At 41.7% G+C, this 21907-nt stretch overlaps 1 protein-coding gene across 1 annotated transcript in view; it reads right to left on the bottom strand.

The window, feature by feature from the left end:
* The window catches only part of LOC139583406 (carboxypeptidase A6-like), a 36851-nt gene extending 21223 nt beyond the window's left edge, over positions 1-15628 (bottom strand). Inside the window, exon 1 of the mRNA XM_071414460.1 lies at positions 14909-15628. Coding sequence (XP_071270561.1) covers positions 14909-15024 — 116 coding nt within the window. The 5' untranslated portion in view covers positions 15025-15628. The remainder of the gene's footprint in view (positions 1-14908) is intronic.
* Between the last annotated feature and the right edge of the window lie 6279 nt (positions 15629-21907).

Raw genomic sequence — 21907 nt, 5'->3', positions numbered from 1 at the left:
AGTTAAGTTATCCTGAAGACTTGATCCCTGAAGAAGCAGAGGGAAGCAGTTAAGTTATCCTAAAGACTTGATCCCTGAAGAAGCAGAGGGAAGCAGTTAAGTTATCCTGAAGAATTGATCACTGAAGAAGCAGAGGGAAGCAGTTAAGTTATCCTGAAGACTTGATCACTGAAGAAGCAGAGGGAAGCAGTTAAGTTAAGTAACATGTTCTATATGCTGCTTCTACTATACAGTCAAGGGAGTTACTATACTGAAAACAAATATAAAAGCAACATGTAAAGTGTTGGTCCCATGTTTCATGAGCTGAAATAAAATATCCCAGAAATGTTCCATACTCACAAAAAGCTTGTTTCTCTAAAATGTTGTGCACAAACGTATTTACATCCCTGTTTGTAAGCATTTCTCCTTTGCCAAGATAATCCATCCACCTGACAGGTGTGGCATATCAAGAAGCTGATTAAACAGCATGATCATTACACAGGTGCACCTTGTGCTGGGGACAATAAAAGGCCACTCTAAAATGTGCAGTTTGTCACACAACACAATGCCACAGATACTCAGCTCTTTTGCCGGCAGTTGTTCTTGTGTATCATACAATGCGTCCATATGGCAGAGGAAGAGACATTTATAACTAGAGTGCAGAGGCCTGCCGCCGTCCTGCCATAGATGGAGCCCCATCTGTGCAAAAGCCCACGTCGATTCCACATAGCATTTGTTTTTTATCAGTATAGCCACGCAGCACACTGAACATCCCCTATGCCGTTTCATGCTCGGGAATTGTGAGACAGAAATATATGTTCTTGTGAATAGAATTCCCCGACATGCATAGCGAACAAAAGTCAATGCATGGGCATCTTGGACCTCACGGCTAACGTCCAATTGGAGAGCATTAGTTGTGGAGTTTTTTAATCATTCAGAGCATAAATTCTTTGTTTAACAGTGTTATCTGACAAAGATATTGATATTGTGAGTTTCTGTGCCTCTGCCTCCTCACATGTTGTTTTCACCGTATCAATTGCGTCCGGTAATGTCAAAGTCTCTGCAATAGTGTGTGGTTTCATAGCGTAGCAGGCCTAGCCATTCACTGTGGGAGTAATTCAAGTGTGGCATTTTCCCATGATAGATACTGAATAATTTTCATAATTTTTTTTAAGGTTAACCACATTACAATGATTTTGAGATACAAACACGACATTATAATAGATTTTTTTGTATATACACTACCTTTCAAAAGTTTGGGGTCCCTTAGAAATGTCCTTGTTTTTGAAAGAAAAGCAATTTTTTTGTCCATTAAAATAACATCAAATTGATCAGAAATACAGTGTAGGCATTGTTAATGTTGTAAATGACTATTGTAGCTGGAAACGGATGATTTTTAATGGAATATCTACATAGGCGTACAGAGGCCCATTATCAGCAACCATCACTCCTGTGTTCCAATGGCACGTTGTGTTAGCTAATCCAAGTTTATAATTTTAAAAGGCTAATTGATCATTAGAAAACCCTTTTGCAATTATGTTAGCACAGCTGAAAACTGTTGTTCTGATTAAAGAAGCAATAAAACTGGCCTTCTTTAGACTAGTTGAGTATCTGGAGCATCAGCATTCGTGGGTTCGATTACAGGCTCAAAATGGCCAGAAACAAAGGACTTTCTTCTGAAACTCGTCAGTCTATTCTTGTTCTGAGAAATTAAGGCTATTCAATGCAAGAAAATGCCAAGAAACTGAAGATCTCGTACAGTGTACTACTCCCTTCACAGAACAGCGCAAACTGGCTCTAACCAGAATAGAAAGAGGAGTGGAAGGCCCCGGTGCACAACTGAGTAAGAGGACAAGTACATTAGAGTGTCTAGTTTGAGAAACAAATGCTTCACAAGTCCTCAACTGGCAGCTTCATTAAATAGTACCTGCAAAACACCCGTCTCAATGTCAACAGTGAAGAGGCGACTCCGGGATGCTGGCCTTCTAGGCAGAGTTGCAAAGAAAAAGCCATATCTCAGACTGGCCAATAAAAAGAAAAGATTAAGATGGGCAAAATAACACAGACACTAGACAGAGGAAGATTGGAAAAAAATGTTATGGACAGACAAATCGAAGTTTGAGGTGTTCGGATCACAAAGAATAACATTCATGAGACGCAGAAAAAATGAAAAGATGCTGTCAAGCATGGTGGAGGCAATGTGATGGTCTGGGGGTGCTTTGGTGGTGGTAAATTGGGAGATTTGTACACGGTAAAAGGGATCTTGAAGAAGGAAGGCTATCCCTCCATTTTGCAACGCCATGCCATACCCTGTGGACGGCGCTTAATCGGAGCCAATTTCCTCCTACAACAGGACAATGACCCAAAGCACGGCTACAAACTATGTAAGAACTATTTAGGGAAGAAGCAGTCAGCTGGTATTCTGTCTATAATGGAGTGGCCAGCACAGTCACCAGATCTCAACCCTATTGAGCCATTGTGGGAGCAGCTTGACCGTATGGTACATAAGAAGTGCCCATCAAGCAAATCCAACTTGTGGGAGGTGCTTCAGGAAGCAAATCTCTTCAGATTACCTCAACAAATTGACAACTAGAATGCCAAAGGTCTGCAAGGCTGTAATTGCTGCAAATAGAGGATTCTTTAACGATAGCAAAGTTTGAAGAACGCAATTATTATTTAAATAAAAAATCACTATTTATAACCTTGTCAATGTCTTGACTATATTTCCTATTCATTTTGTAACTAATTTCATGTATGTTTTCAAGGAGATTTCTAAGTGACCCCAAACTTTTGAATGGTAGTGTATATTTTTTTCTTTAGGATTTGGGAAATTCTCCCACGACCCCACTTTCATATCAGGCGACCCCACATGGGTTCACGATCCCTAGTTTGTGAACCGCTGTACTACACAGTACAGTATGATAGCGTAGCTCCTATCGTTCTCCTTTCCATTTCTAAAGAGATTGAACAGGATCTTAAGCACTTACAAATTCGTAACATAGTGTACGAATTGCAGGATTTGATTTATTTATTTGTATTTATCTTTTTTTTCAGCACAGAACATATCACAAGAAATGGGTGACGTTGTGAACACAATTGTGCAACATTTCCGGGGACCGGTTTGGGCTCCTGAGGGTTACTTTTAAAACTACTGTCTGAAATTATACAAAATCTTTATAAGGCATCTTTAATTCCCTAGTGACGTGAGAGGATCTTTGTGCGGCTGAGGACTCCCTAGAGTAGGTGGAGGGTGTGGTACTGGAGCTACTAACTACCTCATAAGGCCCACCTATCTGTGTCTGTAAGTCATCTGTCCCCTATACAAACCACAGACAGGATGAAAGAGTTTCATGAATTCAGTCAGATTATAAATTACTTCACTAAGAGCACATCACTCTATGACATTTCTCAGCCATAGTGTCAGAGTTAATGCATTCTCCCTTTTTACATGACTGGAGAATGACGCTTAATTGTGAGAGAGAGAGGGTTAAGGGAAGGGCTGTGTCCTGTTTTACTGTAAGATCTGGGATAGATGACAGGGTCATACCAGTGCCAAACAATTTGGCTGACAGATCATTATAGGATAGTGTTACAGCATCTTGTGTTCCACACACAGGTGATGTGACGGGACAGAGATTTGTTTTTACAACACAGATTAAATTGAGACATTTGAGAATCAAGGGTCTTAAATAACATGAATGTACATTAAGATCCAAGCATTAAACTAAAGACCTACCACACACATTTACATCATTTGAAAACATCTACATGTAGACAAGGTGAACTTAACATAACCTTTACATACATGGTGAGATTTCAGGAAAAGAAAGCATGCCAGTAGTAAGCCTTAGCTATGATTCACAACTATGACTCATAGAAAATTTAAAACCAAAAATATTGTTTAGCCTAGTATATCATTGTATTGAATTTCCCTTATTAACTGGTGCCCTAAATTAACTTTGTTCATTGGTAGCACTGGTTAGGAGCCCCAGTGAACAGAATTTAGCACCAGAATTTTTTTTATTGATTTAAATTGATTTAGATATAGCTACGCCTAGATGATTTTTGAAGCTTGTCTCCTGAGAAACTATTCGGAGACCCATTCCTTTCTTCCAATGCCATCTTAAGTTGTTATCCAGCTAAGTTACATCAGAGCCATGTATTTGGGTTACATTACTGAATAAAGTTGTTTGTTATCAAACAAATAGTTAACGGCCAGCAAGTAGGCTTAGTGTAGAGTCCAAGACATGGTTTATGGAATTATAATTTCATAAATCATGCAAATCCACAATAGAAATTTTGAAAATGTAGATCAGGTAATAACAGTCATAATGTTTGAACGGTTTGGGCTACAGACAAGCAGTTTGGGCTACAGACAAGCAGTTTGGGCACAGACAAGCAGTTTGGGCTACAGACAAGCAGTTTGGGCTAGAGACAAGTGGTTTGGGCTACAGACAAGCAGTTTGGGCTAGAGACAAGTGGTTTGGGCTAGAGACTAGTGGTTTGGGCTACAGACAAGCAGTTTGGGCTAGAGACAAGTGGTTTGGGCTAGAGACTAGTGGTTTGGGCTACAGACAAGCAGTTTGGGCTAGAGACAAGCAGTTTGGGCTAGAGACAAGCAGTTTGGGCTAGAAGCAAGTGGTTTGGGCTACAGACAAGCAGTTTGGGCTACAGACAAGTGGTTTGGGCTACAGACAAGTGGTTTGGGCTACAGACAAGCAGTTTGGGCTAGAGACAAGTGGTTTGGGCTAGAGACTAGTGATTTGGGCTACAGACAAGCAGTTTGGGCTAGAGACAAGCGGTTTGGGCTACAGACAAGCAGTTTGGGCTAGAAGCAAGTGGTTTGGGCTACAGACAAGCAGTTTGGGCTACAGACAAGTGGTTTGGGCTACAGACAAGTGGTTTGGGCTACAGACAAGCAGTTTGGGCCAGAGACAAGTGGTTTGGGCTAGAGACTAGTGGTTTGGGCTACAGACAAGCAGTTTGGGATAGAGGCAAGTGATTTGGGCTACAGACAAGCAGTTTGGGCTAGAGACAAGCGGTTTGGGCTACAGACAAGCAGTTTGGGCTAGAAGCAAGTGGTTTGGGCTACAGACAAGCAGTTTGGGCTAGAGACAAGCGGTTTGGGCTACAGACAAGCAGTTTGGGCTAGAAGCAAGTGGTTTGGGCTACAGACAAGCAGTTTGGGCTAGAGACAAGCGGTTTGGGCTAGAGACAAGCAGTTTGGGCTAGAGACAAGCAGTTTGGGCTAGAGACAAGCAGTTTGGGCTAGAGACAAGCGGTTTGGGCTAGAGACAAGCAGTTTGGGCTAGAGACAAGTGGTTTGGGATAGAGAAAAGAGGTTTGGGCTAGAGACAAGTGGTTTAGACTAGAGACTAGTGGTTTAGACTAGAGACAAGTGGTTTGGGCTAGAGACTAGTGGTTTAGGCTAGAGACAAGTGGTTTGGGCTAGAGACTAGTGGTTTGGGCTAGAGACTAGTGGTTTGGGTTAGAGACTAGTAGTTTGGGCTAGAGACTAGTGGTTTAGGCTAGAGACAAGTGGTTGGGCTAGAGACAAGTGGTTTGGGCTAGAGACTAGTGGTTTGGGCTAGAGACTAGTGGTTTGGGCTAGAGACTAGTAGTTTGGGCTAGAGACTAGTGGTTTGGGCTAGAGACAAGTGGTTTGGGCTAGAGACTAGTGGTTTGGGCTAGAGACTAGTAGTTTGGGCTAGAAACAAGTGGTTTAGGCTAGAGACAAGTGGTTTGGGCTAGAGACTAGTAGTTTAGGCTAGAGACTAGTGGTTTGGGCTAGAGACTAGTCGTTTGGGCTAGAGACTAGTAGTTTGGGCTAGAGACTAGTGGTTTAGGCTAGAGACAATTGGTTTGGGCTAGAGACTAGTGGTTTGGGTTAGAGACAATTGGTTTGGGCTAGAGACTAGTAGTTTGGGCTAGAGACTAGTGGTTTGGGCTAGAGACAAGTGGTTTGGGCTAGAGACTAGTGGTTTGGGCTAGAGACAAGTAGTTTGGGCTAGAGACAAGTGGTTTGGGCTAGAGACTAGTGGTTTGGGCTAGAGACTAGTACTTTGGGCTAGAGACAAGTGGTTTAGGCTAGAGACAAGTGGTTCTGGCTAGAGACTAGTGGTTTAGGCTAGAGACTAGTGGTTTGGGCTACAGACAAGTGGTTTGGGCTACAGACAAGCAGTTTGGGCCAGAGACAAGTGGTTTGGGATAGAGACTAGTGGTTTGGGCTACAGACAAGCAGTTTGGGCTAGAGGCAAGTGATTTGGGCTACAGACAAGCGGTTTGGGCTAGAGACAAGCGGTTTGGGCTACAGACAAGCAGTTTGGGCTAGAAGCAAGTGGTTTGGGCTACAGACAAGCAGTTTGGGCTAGAGACAAGCGGTTTGGGCTACAGACAAGCAGTTTGGGCTAGAAGCAAGTGGTTTGGGCTACAGACAAGCAGTTTGGGCTAGAGACAAGCGGTTTGGGCTAGAGACAAGCAGTTTGGGCTAGAGACTAGTGGTTTGGGCTACAGACAAGCAGTTTGGGCTAGAGACAAGTGGTTTGGGATAGAGAAAAGAGGTTTGGGCTAGAGGAAAGTAGTTTGGGCTAGAGACTAGTGGTTTGGGCTAGAGACTAGTAGTTTGGGCTAGAGACTAGTGGTTTAGGCTAGAGACAATTGGTTTGGGCTAGAAACTAGTGGTTTAGGCTAGAGACAAGTGGTTGGGCTAGAGACTAGTGGTTTAGGCTAGAGACTAGTGGTTTGGGCTAGAGACTAGTGGTTTGGGCTAGAGACTAGTAGTTTGGGCTAGAGACTAGTGGTTTAGGCTAGAGACAATTGGTTTGGGCTAGAGACTAGTGGTTTGGGCTTGAGACAATTGGTTTGGGCTAGAGACTAGTTGTTTGGGCTAGAGACTAGTGGTTTGGGCTAGAGACTAGTGGTTTGGGCTAGAGACAATTGGTTTGAGCTCGAGGCTAGTGGTTTGGGCTAGAGACTAGTGGTTTGGGCTAGAGACTAGTGGTTTGGGCTAGAGACAAGTGGTTTGGGCTAGAGACCAGTGGTTTGGGCCAGAGACAAGTGGTTTGGGCCAGAGACAAGCGGTTTAGACTAGAGACAATTGTAAAGGGGTGAAGCATGACGGTTTAGGGGCTGGGCTATATAGTAGGCCCTGCTCACAGGTGGTACAGTGAAGCCTAATCAGACTTGCCCGTGTGCATCATGCTTCTCGCAGGTGAGGTGCAAAGGGAAGTGAGCACTGGGGCTACCGGACTTTCCAGGTAAGAAAGGGTTTACAGAGCGGCAAATGAAGTGGGTTTTTATATATTTCAAATTGGCCTCCTATTGGTCAAATTTTTAAAACGAATTTACCAATCACATGTTTTGTTTTGTATTCCTATTTTGATTGGTCCCTGAACCCATAAAGACAATGTAGAAATATATAAAACCTTTCTTAACTTTCCCATCTGTTAGACCTAAAGTCTGAGGCAAAGAGCCAATAGCCTATAAAACTATAGGTTTGAAAACTCTGTGGCTGAGAGCCGAAACACATACTTTTTTTAACAAAGAAGAAGCACCTTTATCAACTTCCAATCCACTGTCCTCCAAGAGTTCCTGAATGTTCTGTTTGGTGAGGTGAAATTATACAATGTAGTCTAGCCTATTGACTTTGCACGCACCGGACAATACAAATGTAACAACTTTGCTCCCAACGGCACATATCATTTTGCCATTAAATGTAGCTTATTATCTGGGTGAATATTTCTCTAGGCGCAATGGTGCTAAATCTAAATTCCAGGTCACACAGCAAAATAATTAGGAGGATGTACGACCAATATGGTCACAATTTAGAGCCCTGACCCTGACTATGAAACACATGGGTGAAAATAACTAAAAAATCCATACCACATTATTAGATTCAGAAGCAAACAACGTCAATCATATGACTGTTTGAAGCCCTGGCAATTCCTTTCAGGTGTAAACATGGGAAACAGATGAATGAAAAACACTTAATCTGATTCTGATGTTCCATGGGGGCTAGTAGTCAATTCTTATTCTCATCTGTCTAACACTGCTTCTGAATCTCCTGTCTTCATAGGATATAAAGGCAATCCCTAGACACACTGAAAATGTATCTACACTAATGATACCGTCATAAAGACAACAACATAAGAAGGAAACCAGTCTGCTAGGCCCACAACTATCCCTTGTGTTTGACTAACTGAAACCATATCAACCACCTAAGCTTAGTATCTGCTTCATGGATTGGCTTTCATATTTCTCCACGCAGTAAATCAACTCAGTGACCAGATTCATACTGTACTGTAAAGCTTTGCATAGGAATCCATTTCCAGTCCGGTTTAAATGACATTTGAAATGAAACTATTAACCGTATGAGTGTGGTATTTCAACTAAACGGAAACAACTGTTCCCTATAAACTCTTAATGGAGGTGTGTCACAAATGGGACTTGGCATAGTTCAGCACCTGTCACAGACAGCTCTCGTTAGGCTATATCCAAGCTCTTGGAATCAATGTTACATTCCTGTGGGAACTCATAATATGAACTTTATTATGAACTTAAAAAGCCATCACAACTAGGCTATAGACCTGTGCAGTACAACACACCCATGTTCATGTCCACGATCCACTAGTTGTAAGTGCTTGCGAGATTGCCTGGGTTTCCAAGGATTTGTCGGTGCCACTGACAGATGAAGAGCAATCACTAACACACACACACACACACACACACACACACACACACACACACACACACACACACACACACACACACACACACACACACACACACACACACACACACACACACACACACACACACACACACACACACACACACACACACACACACACACAAGCACACACAGACGCACACAGTGCTTGACTTGGACTGAAATAGGTCCTGGTACTGTTTATATTTAGGTAAAGGAGCTCCAAAATACTTTTGAGCTAATATTCTATAAGAGGAACAGGAGCTCAAGCAGTAGAAAATTGGAGTTTCCGGAACTCAGCTCTCTCTCTCTCTCTTCCTCACTCTCTATAGCGCTCTCTCTCCCCCTCTATTTCTCTTCCTCACTCCCTACAGCTCTCTCTCTCCCCCTCTCTATTTATCTTCCTCACTCAGTATAGCTCTCTCTCTCCCCTTTCTATTTCTCTTCCTCACTCCCTACAGCTCTCTCTCTCCCACTCCTCCTCACTCCCTATAGCACTCTCTCTCCCCCTCCTCCTCACTCCCTATAGCACTCTCTCTCTCCCCTCTCTATTTCTCTTCCTCACTCCCTACAGCTCTCTCTCTCCCCCTCCTCCTCACTCCCTATAGCACTCTCTCTCCCCTCTCTATTTCTCTTCCTCACTCCCTACAGCTCTCTCTCTCCCCTCTATTTCTCTTCCTCACTCCCTACAGCTCTCTCTCTCCCCCCCTCTCTATTTCTCTTCTTCACTCAGAATAGCTCTCTCTCCCCCTCTCTATTTATCTTCCTCACTCCCTACAGCTCTCTCTCTCCCCCCCTCTCTATTTCTCTTCCTCACTCAGAATAGCTCTCTCTCCCCCTCTCTATTTATCTTCCTCACTCAGTACAGCTCTCTCTCCCCTCTCTATTTCTCTTCCTCACTCCCTACAGCTCTCTCTCTCCCCCTCCTCCTCACTCCCTATAGCACTCTCTCTCCCCCTCTCTATTTCTCTTCCTCACTCCCTATAGCACTCTTTCTCTCCCTCTGTCTATTTATCCCTTTCTCTATCATGTTTCCATTTTCCACCAGGTCTTTCACACTGTGACACAGGGTCGCTTATAGGGATGAGGGAGAGAGGGAACAAAGGGGCATTACACCCCACTCCAGCGGCCACAAGAAATGCCACCAACAGCCTGTCCCCAATGCTACACGCAGCCTCAATGCCTACAGGTTAGAGCATGACTTAGAGACCCTTTATCTAGGGCAAAATCCCTTTTCATCCCAAACTTGAAAACTGTGTAGCTCATGCAACTTCCAATACACCATTTCATTTCTATGTTTCTAAGCCCATACATGCTGGTTCTGAAACAACAGATAGTGGCTTTCTCTTTTGTTTCCCTACGATATATTATCAATGGCATTTTAAATAATAACGACTTCTTAGTCAGATTTGAGCGACAATGACATCATATGACAAAGTGCACCCTATAGAATTCAAAACAATCCACCAAGGCTGCAGTCTAGTTCTACTCCAGAAAAGTGTTTTATCGTCACCCAAATTGACCCATCTTTTCCTTGTCATAGCGATCCCTATGGATCATAGACTCTCTGTCAAAACGGTGGCACTGCCTTCTCAGTGTGTCTCAGTGTGTCTCAGTGTGTCTTAAAAGCCTGCTGTGCACTGGTAACGTTTTTTTCTAGGCTAAAGCTGTATTTTAAGCTGTCAATCTGACATTTCACTCAGCTCTCTCTATGGCAGTAACCTTTTAACTGAGCCCTTGGAACTAAGACAGAAGGTACTTCTCTGTAGTCTTTTTGGAAACAGAGAAATTCTATTATCCCTCCACTCTGTAGGCCCACCTTCAATATACCCAACTCTGTGTGCCCCATTGTTGAGGGAATAGGGGCACATAGTACTTCTGTATCACAATGTCAAGATCTGACAAGTGTACTGTATTCAGTGTTTCCCCTTTATGCATTTAGCCGCAGCACACAAATTGTGGCTGCCACTGCAAAAAAACAAAAATATATATTAATAATAATAATAATATTTAGTTTCGGGATGGTAAAATGTGTTCAGTGTAAACTTAGATAAAAAACATGAGCTGGCGCACACCCAGAATAATAGTTTGTGTGGAGGTGCTGACTAATGGCGAATAAACTATCAAAATAAAGAAAGTTGTACACTCCATGTGTAATCTCCCAGCAATTTAATGGGTATTTACCAACGTTTCGGCATCACTGTGCCTTCTTCAGGGTGATGTCATGATTTTGATAGTTTTCAGTGTAAACTTTAAACAACTAAAACCAGATATAAAGTATGTAGGAAAAAAATGTCATGGTATGGAGCCCCGATGGATTTTGTTATAATGTTTGAGTCACTCAGATAGCATAAGAACACGGCATAAGTGTCACGGATCCCTCCGGAACTGTCATTACGCACACCTGGTCCCTATTCCCACTGATTAGTTACTGTATGAGTGTGCCCTTTGTTCACCATTGTCCTGTCGATTAAAGTTACCATGTCCATTGGTCGTGTGAGTACCTGTGCTATGTTGTTTTGGCTTTCGTGTCACATATATCGTGCAGATGATTACGGGTCTCGTCCCGTGTGATAATCATTGTGTGATTGTGTATTTATTCGAGGTACTCCTCGCTCTTTTGTTTGGGTTTCAACTAGAGGTCGACCGATTATGATTTTTCAACACTGATACCGATACCGATTACTGGAGGACCAAAAAAAGCCGATACCGATTAATCGGACAATTTTTATATATATTTGTAATAATGACAATTACAACAATACTGAATGAACACTTATTTTAACTTAATATAATACATCAATAAAATCAATTTAGTCTCAAATAAATAATGAAACATGTTCAATTTGGTTTAAATAATGCAAAAACAAAGTGTTGGAGAAGAAAGTAAAAGTGCAATATGTGCCATGTAAAAAAGCTAACGTTTAAGTTCCTTGCTCAGAACATATGAAAGCTGGTGGTTCCTTTTAACATGAGTCTTCAATATTCCCAGATAAGAAGTTTTAGGTTGTAGTTGCTATAGGACTATTTCTCTCTATACCATTTGTATTTCATATACCTTTGACTATTGGATGTTCTAATAGGTACTTTAGTATTGCCAGCCTAATCTCGGGAGTTGATAGACTTGAAGTCATAAACAGCGCAATGCTTGAAGCACAGCGAAGAGCTGCTGGCAAATGCAGGAAAGTGCTGTTTGAATGAATGCTTACGAGACTGCTGCTGCCTACCACCGCTCAGTGAGACTGCTCTATCAAATCATAGACTTAATTATAATATAATAACACACAGAAATACAAGCCTTAGGTCATTAATATGGTCAAATCCGGAAACTATCATTTCGAAAACAAAATGTTTATTCTTTCAGTGAAATAGGGAACCGTTCCGTATTTTATCTAACGTGTGGCATCCCTAAGTCTAAATATTGCTGTTACATTGCACAACCTTCAATGTTATGTCATAATTATGTGCAATTCTGGCAAATTAATTACGGTCTTTGTTAGGAAGAAATGGTCTTCACACAGTTCGCAACGAGCCAGGCGGCCCAAACTGCTGCATATACCCTGACTCTGCTTGCACAGAACGCAAGAGAAGTGACACAATTTCCCTAGTTAAAAGAAATTCATGTTAGCAGGCAATATTAGCTAAATATGCAGGTTAAAAAAGATATACTTGTGTATTGATTTTAAGAAAGGCATTGATGTTTATGGTTAGGTACACATTGGTGCAACAACAGTGTTTTTTCGCGAATGCGCTTGTTAAATCACCTGTTTGGAGAAGTAGGCTCTGATTCAATGATAAATTAACAGGCACCGCATCGATTATATGCAACGCAGGACAAGCTAGATAAACTAGTAATATTATCAACTATGTGTAGTTAACTAGTGATTATGTTAAGATTTATTGTTTTTTACAAGATAAGTTTAATGCTAGCTAGTAACTTACCTTGGCTCCTTGCTGCACTCGCATAACAGGTAGTCAGCCTGCCACGCAGTCTCCTTGTGGAGTGCAATGTAATCAGCCATAATCGGTGTCCAAAAATGCCCATAATCGGTGTCCAAAAATGCCGAGTACTGTCATGGATCCCTCCGGAACTGTCATTACGCACACCTGGTCCCTATTCCCATTGATTAGTAATTGTATGAGTGTGCCCTTTGTTCACCATTGTCCTGTTGATTATTGTTGCTATGTCCATTGGTCGTGTGAGAACCTGTGCTATGTTGTTTTGGCTTTCGTGCCACGTATATCGTGCAGATGATTACAGGTCTCGTCCCGTGTGATAATCATTGTGCGATTGTGTATTTATTCGAGGTACTCCTCGCTCTTTTGTTTGGGTTTCTACCCTGTGTTTTGTATACGTGTTTGTTTGGTCTTCGTCCCCGTGCCTTTACACGGCGCGCTGTAATTTGGGAAATAAAAACCCCGATTACACATTCCTGCGCCTGTCTCCCGATCAATTTATAGCATCATGACAATAAGCCATGGAAAAGGTTGTAGAATTGCAGGAAATTAGCTTTAAAACAGAAATGTTTCTCTCAGCCCCATGAAAAAAAACATTTGCATTGCAGGAAACTAGCTTTAAAACTGTAAAATGTTCTCTCAGCCCCATAGCAAAATGTGTAGAATTGCAGGGAATTAGATTTAAAACCGTGCAATTGGCCGCGCTCACTACTCCCCCCATGCTAACTTTACCACCTCTGCTGAAAAAAATCCTAGGGGAAACACTGGTATTAGACCATGTTCAACCAACAGGAGACATGATAATTCCCGAAAGTAAACTCATGTAATCACAAAGATTTAACAACAATAGTGACCATTTAGTCCTTAAGACTAAAGGCTCATTGTGCAATCCTTCAACAGATTAAAAGTAAGTGGGACAACACCCACTATCATACTGTATAAGGAATTCTGAACAGAACGGCACAGAGTTCCCTACAGTGTCAGCGTTGGGAGTCTTGTTTCCTTGCCCTGGGTTTCCTACCTTGATAAAGTGGGATCGTCTGTGCTGAGCAGCTAGGGTTCGGGTGGGTTACAGGGGCTTTTGGAACAAGTCCAGGGTGCAGGGGAAAGAGGGGGGGTGGGGCTATGGAAGGACAGATGGGATCCTGCTGTGCCTCCCAAAACTACCCCAAAGCTCCCTGAAATTATGCCTAGAGGAGAGCAATTACTTGCTCAGGAATACCCTCCAAAATTGCCCAAAGTGTACTCTAAACTATCCCTTAGTTCCCTAATGTGCTTCAGGTGGCCAAAATGTTCCCACTGTGCCCCCTCGGTGTGCCCCATGCACCTTGACGGAACTCTGTGAATTCCAGAACTTCAACACAGCCAGGTTCTCTGCTCAGGTTCTCTGTCCCAAAAGAGACTGTCTCCTAATGTTCCAGGTTCCCCGATCTGTCTGGTATCAACTGCAGTTGCTGCATCTCTAACTAGCCAGCACTTATCATAAGAGCTGCTGGGCCAAAACCTGACAACTATAGACTTATCTTACATCCATCAGAACATTTTGGTGTCCCATATGTCTCAAATACACAAAGTAGAAAACACGTGTCTCCAGCAGGGATGATTTACTATCCATATGAGAGAAGAACGTGTAGTCACACATACAAAGTTGCTTTGAAAAATCCATCTCTTTTCAACAGGAGATGAGAGGAAGTAAACCCCATGCTTAATCTGAGGATAGAATTACTTTCAGTAGACCAACTTAAATCAGCAAAGTAGAAACAATAACAAAGCGTACTCCCTGCCTCTGTTTCGGTAAAAAGCTGAGGGATAGGGCTAGAGAAATGTAGGCCTAACCACTCTCAAATTCGTAGAAGGAGCTATGGATGCAAAGACTACCATCCATGATATCACATGTATTGTTTTCACTATGTTTTTAGTGGTTGTTGACATTTACTTTGTTTACCAACATTGGAGTAAAACAAGCTTATATTTTGAGTTCTGATGGGGTACGACAGTTTAACTAAGCTCATGACTCATTTATAGCCTATGTTATAATATTCCAGAATCAATGGGTAGGCTATATTTCATGAATGTATGAATCCAAAAATGGATGTAGCAACTGCTGATTGCCCCTTTAAAATACAGATAATTCCTTTTATGTTTTACCCTTCTTCTTTTACCTCATAGGTGTTCAACTTCAAGTCTTCAACACGAATGAGAGCTCAGGATTCAACTTTCTCTTCCAGTCACAAAGCACAGAAATGAATGAGAATCCTCACTTACCCTGCATAGCGGTTGTTGTAGAGGTTCGCACCAACGGGACATAGCACGTTACTGAGGATAATCACACAGCCCAGTAAAACTAAGGCTTGAACTGCGCATCTAAAGTTCACTGCCATCCCGAGCAAATATTAATAATGACAGAGGATAGCCCCACTTTTCGCCCTCCAATATGATTTCTCTGCAGGCTGTAGATCAACTTCGTATAAGAATATAAACGGTGATAAAAAATTAGGACGGGGCCCGGTCAACAGGTTTGATTGTGAAGTCTCATGTGTCGTTGGTGCGTTCAGCGCGTTGTCCCATTGACGCTCCTCTGACAATTGCACAAAAGGGCTGCGGAGGTGCGAAAGTCGGTCAACTGCCACCGGGGAGTCATTTAGCCACCTCGGTGAAGCCCTGGTGTGAATTGTAGGATATCCCGTTCTTTTTAAAATGTGCAGGATCTGTCAAGTGACCCGGTGTGTGTCAAGGAGGTCGGTAAATGGATCCCTATCCCGTTTGGATACGAATAGTGCTATGCTGTATCCTTGGGACGTCTATACACTGAACCCTCCCTAACCTTAACCTTATCATCTAGCTTAACCCTAACCTTAACCCTTACTACCTAACCCTAACATTAACCGATACCTTAACCATTTTAAATGTCAACTTCAATGGGGTAGGGACTTCCCGATTATCCCAAATAGCAGAGACGATGCGCGTATTACCGAAGCGAGTTATTTAAATCGATAGCATCGTTCAGTTACACTGTGAACAGGACCATATGCCTCTTGCAAAATAGGCTTTGCCTGTCGACTCACCCTGAATTTAATTCCGGTGCTCTATCGGAGAAGAAACGTCAGTTTGGCCAGAGCAGTGTGGATGGTATACAGGCTATAATAGCCTGCCTGACATAGAACGAACTCTAACAAAAAAATAACTATTGGGGTCTTTAAATACATTTTGGAGAACAGATATTATTCCATTTATTTAGAATAAATGTAAGTATTAAATGACCTAGTATGATAGTGCATTGATCAGTTATAGCCATTATTGTTGCATTTATGCACATAGTCGACCTTTAAATTAACTTTCCACTGTTTCCATATGTCTATGAAATATGATCTATAATTACGGTGCCTTCAAAAAGTATTCATACTCCTTGACTTATTCCACATTTTGTTGTGTTATAGGCTGAACTCAAAATGGATTCAATATTTTTTTTCTCACCCATCTACACACAAGAACCCATAATGAAGTGAAAACAGATGCTTCTACAAGGTATTGACTCAGAGGTGGCAATACTTATGGAAATGAGATATTTCTGTATTTCATTTTCAATACATTTGTTAAAATTTCTAAAAACATATTTTCACTTTGTCATTATGGGGTATTGTGTGTAGATGGGTGAGAATTTGTATTTATTTAATCAGGCTGCAACACAACAACATGTGGAATAAATCAAGGGGTATGAATACTTTCTGAAGGCACAGTAGTTACAATATGAGTGGAATAGTTTCCTTACAAAAAATGTTAATCAAGTATTTTAAAAAGCAGCTTTTCTGTGTTGGAATGGTGTGGGCGTATACCGGTCATAAAACATATTAATGCAATGACATCATCTTCTATGAGGAAATAGCAAGCATTTTTTAAATGGTCTGTTTGAGATAGAAGCTTGAGGTGGTTATGCATTGGCCACAAATAAGAGTATAGGATAAGTCATCAACATTATTTGGGTATCAGTTAACAGAATATTCATTTTTAAAAGTGAGATGTTTCCAGTGCAGTTACTTTAAAACAGAAAATGTTTCTCTCTGCCCCATGGTAAAATGTGTAAAATTGCAGGAAATTAGCTTTAAAACTGCAACATTTTATCTCAGACTCATGACAAAATGTATAGAATAACATTATAAAACCGCACATTTTTCTCTCTGCACCATGGCAAAATGTGTTGAAATGTGTTTGTTTATTCCTAAAATAAATATTTCCACTTATCCTTTCACTTATACTGTGTTTTCAAAATATCCCTCCATATACCCCTCAAAATAAACCTCAAGAGAGGGATAATAAGTAATGTCAAACTGTGTAGAATTGCAGGAAATGCGTTTAAAATATATATATACTGTATACAGTACTAGTCAAAAGTTTGGGCACACCTACTCATTCAAGGGTTGCTCTTTATTTTTACTATTTTCTACATTGTAGAATAATAGTTACAACATCAACACTATGAAATAACACATATGGAATCATGTGGTAACCAAAAAAGTGTCAAACAAATCAAAATATATTTTAGATTCTTCAAAATAGCCACTCTTTGCCTTGACGACAGCTTTGCACAGTCTTGGCATTCTCTCAACCAGCTTCACCTGGAATGCTTTTCCAACAGTCTTGAAGGAGATCCCACATATTCTGAGCACTTGTTGGCTGCTTTTCCTTCACTCTGCAGTCCAAGTCATCCCAAACCATCTCAGTTGGGTTGAGGTCGGGTGATTGTGGAGGCCAGGTCATCTGATGCAGCGCTCCATCACTATCCTTCTTTGTCAAATAGCCCTTACACAGCCTGGAGGTGTGTTGGGTCATTGTCCTGTTGAAAAACAAACGATAGTCCCACTAAGCACAAACCAGATGGGATGGCGTATCACTGCAGAATGCTGTGGTAGCCATGTTGGTTAAGTGTACCTTGAATTTTAAATAAATCACTGACAGTGTCACTAGCAAAGCACCCCCACATCATTACACCTCCTCCTCCATGCTTCACGGTGGGAACCACACATGTGGAGATCATCCGTTCACCTACTCTGCGTCTCACCAAGACACGGCGGTCTCAAATTTGGACTCATCAGTCCAAAGGACAGATTTTCACCAGTCTAATGTCCATTGCTCGTGTTTCTTGGCCCAAGCAAGTCTCTTCTTCTTATTGGTGTCCTTTAGTAGTGGTTTCTTTGCAGCAATTCAACCATGAAGGCCTGATTCACGCATTCTCTACTGAACAGTTGATGTTGAGATGTGTCTGTTACTTGAACTCTGTGAATCATTTATTTGGGCTGCAATCTGAGGTGCACTTAACTCTAACAAACTTATCCTTTGCAGCAGAGGTAACTCTGGGTCTTCCTTTCTGGTGGCGGTCCTCATGAGAGCCAGTTTCATGTTAGCGCTTGATGGTTTTTGTGACTACAAGTTCTTGAAACGTTCCAAATTGACTGACCTTCATGTCTTAAAGTAATGATGGACTATTGTTTCTCTTTGCTTATTTGAGCTGTTCTTGCCATAATTTGGACTTGGTATTTTACCAAATAGGGCTATCGTCCTTATACCACCCCTACCTTGCCACAACACAAGTGATTGGCTCAAACGCATTAAGAAGGAAAGAAATTCAACAAATTAACTTTTATCAAGGCACACCTGTTTATTGAAATGCATTCCAGGTGACTACCTCATGAAGATGGTTGAGAGAATGCCAAGCGTGTGCAAAGCTGTCATCAAGGCAAATGGTGGCTGCTTTGAAGAATATAAAATATATTTTGATTTGTTTAACACTTTTTTGGTTACTACATGATTCCATATGTGCTATTTCATAAGTTTGATGTCTTCACTATTATTCTACAATGTAGAAAATAGTAAAAATAAAGAAAAAACACCTTGAATGAGTAGGTGTGTCCAAACTTTTAACTGGTACTGTATATATATCAGGGGGAGGACCCCCCATATACTGTTCTTCCCCCTCCCAATATTGACACCCCAATTTCACCCTTAGAATGTTTATCCATACAGTAGCCTATTTTTTTTAAATATAAATTGTTTATCAGTTTTAGTATGCAACTATTTTGACAGCATAGCCTTACGCATATTTATAAAGCACAGCTAAAGTGATAACCTTCATATGTCCTTTCTGTAGGCCTACTCTGTAAAACACTTTTTTAAATTAAAAAATGAATCCACTCAGTGTTTGCTGAGCTCCTGCACACTGAAATATTTACATTTTTTAACCTTTATTTAACTAGGCAAGTCAGTTAAGAACAAATTCTTATTTACAATGACGGCCTACCCCAGCCAAACCCTAACAATGCTGGGCCAATGGGACTCCCAATCACGGCCAGTTGTGATACAGCCTGGAATCGAGACAGGGTCTGTGGTGGCGCCTCTAGCACCGAGATGCAGTGCCTTAGACCGCTACGCCACTTAGGAGCCCTAGTTAAGACTGTTAAGTCTATATATTAATATACCCTAATTAAGACTGTAAATCATAGACCCTACAAGGGTATTCAAATACTATTTGAGAAGGTTTCCTACACAAATTTCCTAGGTGGCAAAGGACGGGCTGGATAATGTATTTATCGGCTTAGTAACAAACACCAACCTCACAACCCATGCAACCAGAAACTATTCACACCCCTCTTGTTGCCAGAGAGAAAAAATTGTAGCTTTAAAGCAAATTTTCTGCAGTTCTACACGTTATAGAACATGTCTCAATGGAAACACAGATCTGTGGGGTTTCAATCCTTGACTGGAATAATGTAATTGTCCCCAGCCATGAGTTCAATAGAGGTTTGTGCCATTTAATCAGTCCATCAGTCAGTCAATGTGTGCCCCAGACTATGGGGGAATGAGTGAAGCCAGACCCTATGTTAGAACTGGGACGAGAACAGAATATCTCCCCAAATGTTCAGATAGAGCTAGAAATACTAGATTGTTGTGAAATAACTTACAGAGAAAGTATTCTGACCACTTGACTTTTTACACATTTTGTTACGTTACAGCCTTGTTCTAAAATTGATTAAATCGTTTTTTTCTTCTCATCACACTATACACAATACCCCATAACGACAAAACGAAAACATATTCATAATTTTGCAAATGTATTAAAAATAAAAACGGAAATATCACATTTACATAAAATGTGGAAAAAGTCAAGGAGTGTGAATACTTTACGAATGCATTGTAGCTACCCAGCTATCCATCAAATCGCCAGACCCATTGAAGATGATACAGTTCTGTCTGGCCTGATGATTGGGGCATCCATCCCAGCCTACTGCTACTGCTTTGGCTCATTTCCACCAGGAATCCCTGTGTAGGCTTTAGGTGGCTCTCCCAGTTATTCCAGGCATCGCGTGCCTTTGTTTGATCCTATACTTATCATCCAGCACTGTGATTAAACGTCTAAATCAACCGCCTGGCTTTTCCCTTTGTGATTGCATGGCAGCAGCACATTTTTCACATGCTTCCCTCCTATGTCAACACTGCTCCACCTGTTTTACACCTGATTACTGTACAACACTTTATTCCCCCCAAACAGACACAGACAGGAATGCTCTGGTTCCTGCCCAGACAGTGAGCTGAAGGAGAGAAGCTTTGTATATGTAATATAAAACGGTATGGGTTCTCTACATTGGTAGAAGGCATCGTTCTACTACCTTAATATTGATAATTATCGTGGCAAAAGTTGGTGTCTATATATTCATTTTAGTGTAAAGTAAGTTCTCCTATGGAGAACTGCTTCCCATGCACCAATTACAATTGGATATAACTGAAATATATCTCCAGAAAAAGTGATTCCACAAGACACAGTTTGGGGATGCTATCGACAAGTATTCAGGGCCCCAAACTGGAACCAATTACCATGGGATCAAACGGTGTGCTTGTTGTGAAATGTAATGGTTTTCCAATCAATCATTCTGTGAGTACCACTGCTCACCGAGTTGACTGCAAATCATACCTCCCAAAAATAATGGGGTCAGAATCTGATAGTTGAGTGTGAACATCCATTATCTCTCAGGTGCTGGATAATAAAATACTATTAGAGTGACTGATAGCTATGCTCACTGTAATATAAAACATAGATTTTTAGGTTGCATGAATGAGTGTGGGTGCTGAAGATATAATGAGATCATGGAATCATAATTGGAACTCAGCCCGTCTGACACCGATGTGTAGCATGCTCTGCATTTGGTCTGCTTTGGCACATTCCACCGGCCTATTTGAACAAAATCTGTCTGCCACATTCAAAGAGAAAAACACGTTTATGAGAAACAGAACAGTAATTTTTGCCTGTCAGAAGCATTGAATCAAAATGTGAACTGGTCAGTTTGGGCAGTTATAAAAGGCAGAGTGGTATGTGTTTTAGCTGACGTCCATTGAAAAAACATAATTGAAATCCTCCTACTTTTGTGATCTTCACAGGTACATTTAGTAGACAAATATGGTCAATGCAGAGGGCCGTTGACATACCCCATAGCCAGTTTACAAAATAACATAAAACCCCAACCGAAGTGTTTTTGAGTACCTTGACAGCCACACATACAGTAGCATATTCATAAGACTCCTGCTTTGCGTATTAGTGTGTATATATCATGTTCTGGGTTTGTGGGAGGACACAAATATGTTGCATATATGAAGACTTTGTTGCTTGCTTGGCGGACTGGCAGTAAAACTGAGCCGTGACTTGTTGGTCGGTCAAAGACTCTGAGACGTAGAGGGAGGCCACTGCCACCTCTCTGGGAGTCGCTGTGGTTTCCATGTTGTTTTTGAAGCACTGGAACGCAGTGCTCCGGTGTACAGTTGAGCTCTTCCTGTGGTTTGTGGGATATGTGGAAGACCCACTCACTCTGGCTCTCACAGAGCCAGGGTCTATACAACCTGGTACGGATAAAATGTCACTGCTGGCACTGGGGGCCAGTAAATTAGAGTGTTTTCTCTCTCAGGCGGACAGTGTGTTGTGAGTGGAAACGAGGGTGTGAATGAGTTCTTTAATACGTATGTCTCTGTTGGCCTGGGGCTGTGGGCATGCGCTGTAGGGGGACTCTGGTCAGACTGACTCTGCTATGCTCTGTAGGGAGCTTCTGGTCAGACTGACTCTGCTATGCTCTGGGGGAGACTGCAGTTCTTTATGTCCAAACCCCCTGTTGCTCTGCGTGTGTGTGTGTGTGTGTGTGTGTGTGTGTGTGTGTGTGTGTGTGTGTGTGTGTGTGTGTGTGTGTGTGTGTGTGTGTGTGTGTAGGGATTGATTGTGGGAAAAATCAG

Source organism: Salvelinus alpinus, chromosome 8, assembly GCF_045679555.1.
Source record: "Salvelinus alpinus chromosome 8, SLU_Salpinus.1, whole genome shotgun sequence".
In the NCBI taxonomy this organism is placed as follows: Eukaryota; Metazoa; Chordata; class Actinopteri; order Salmoniformes; family Salmonidae; genus Salvelinus; species Salvelinus alpinus.
Note: the sequence above shows the minus strand (reverse complement) of the source record. Positions and strands in the feature narration are given on the sequence as shown.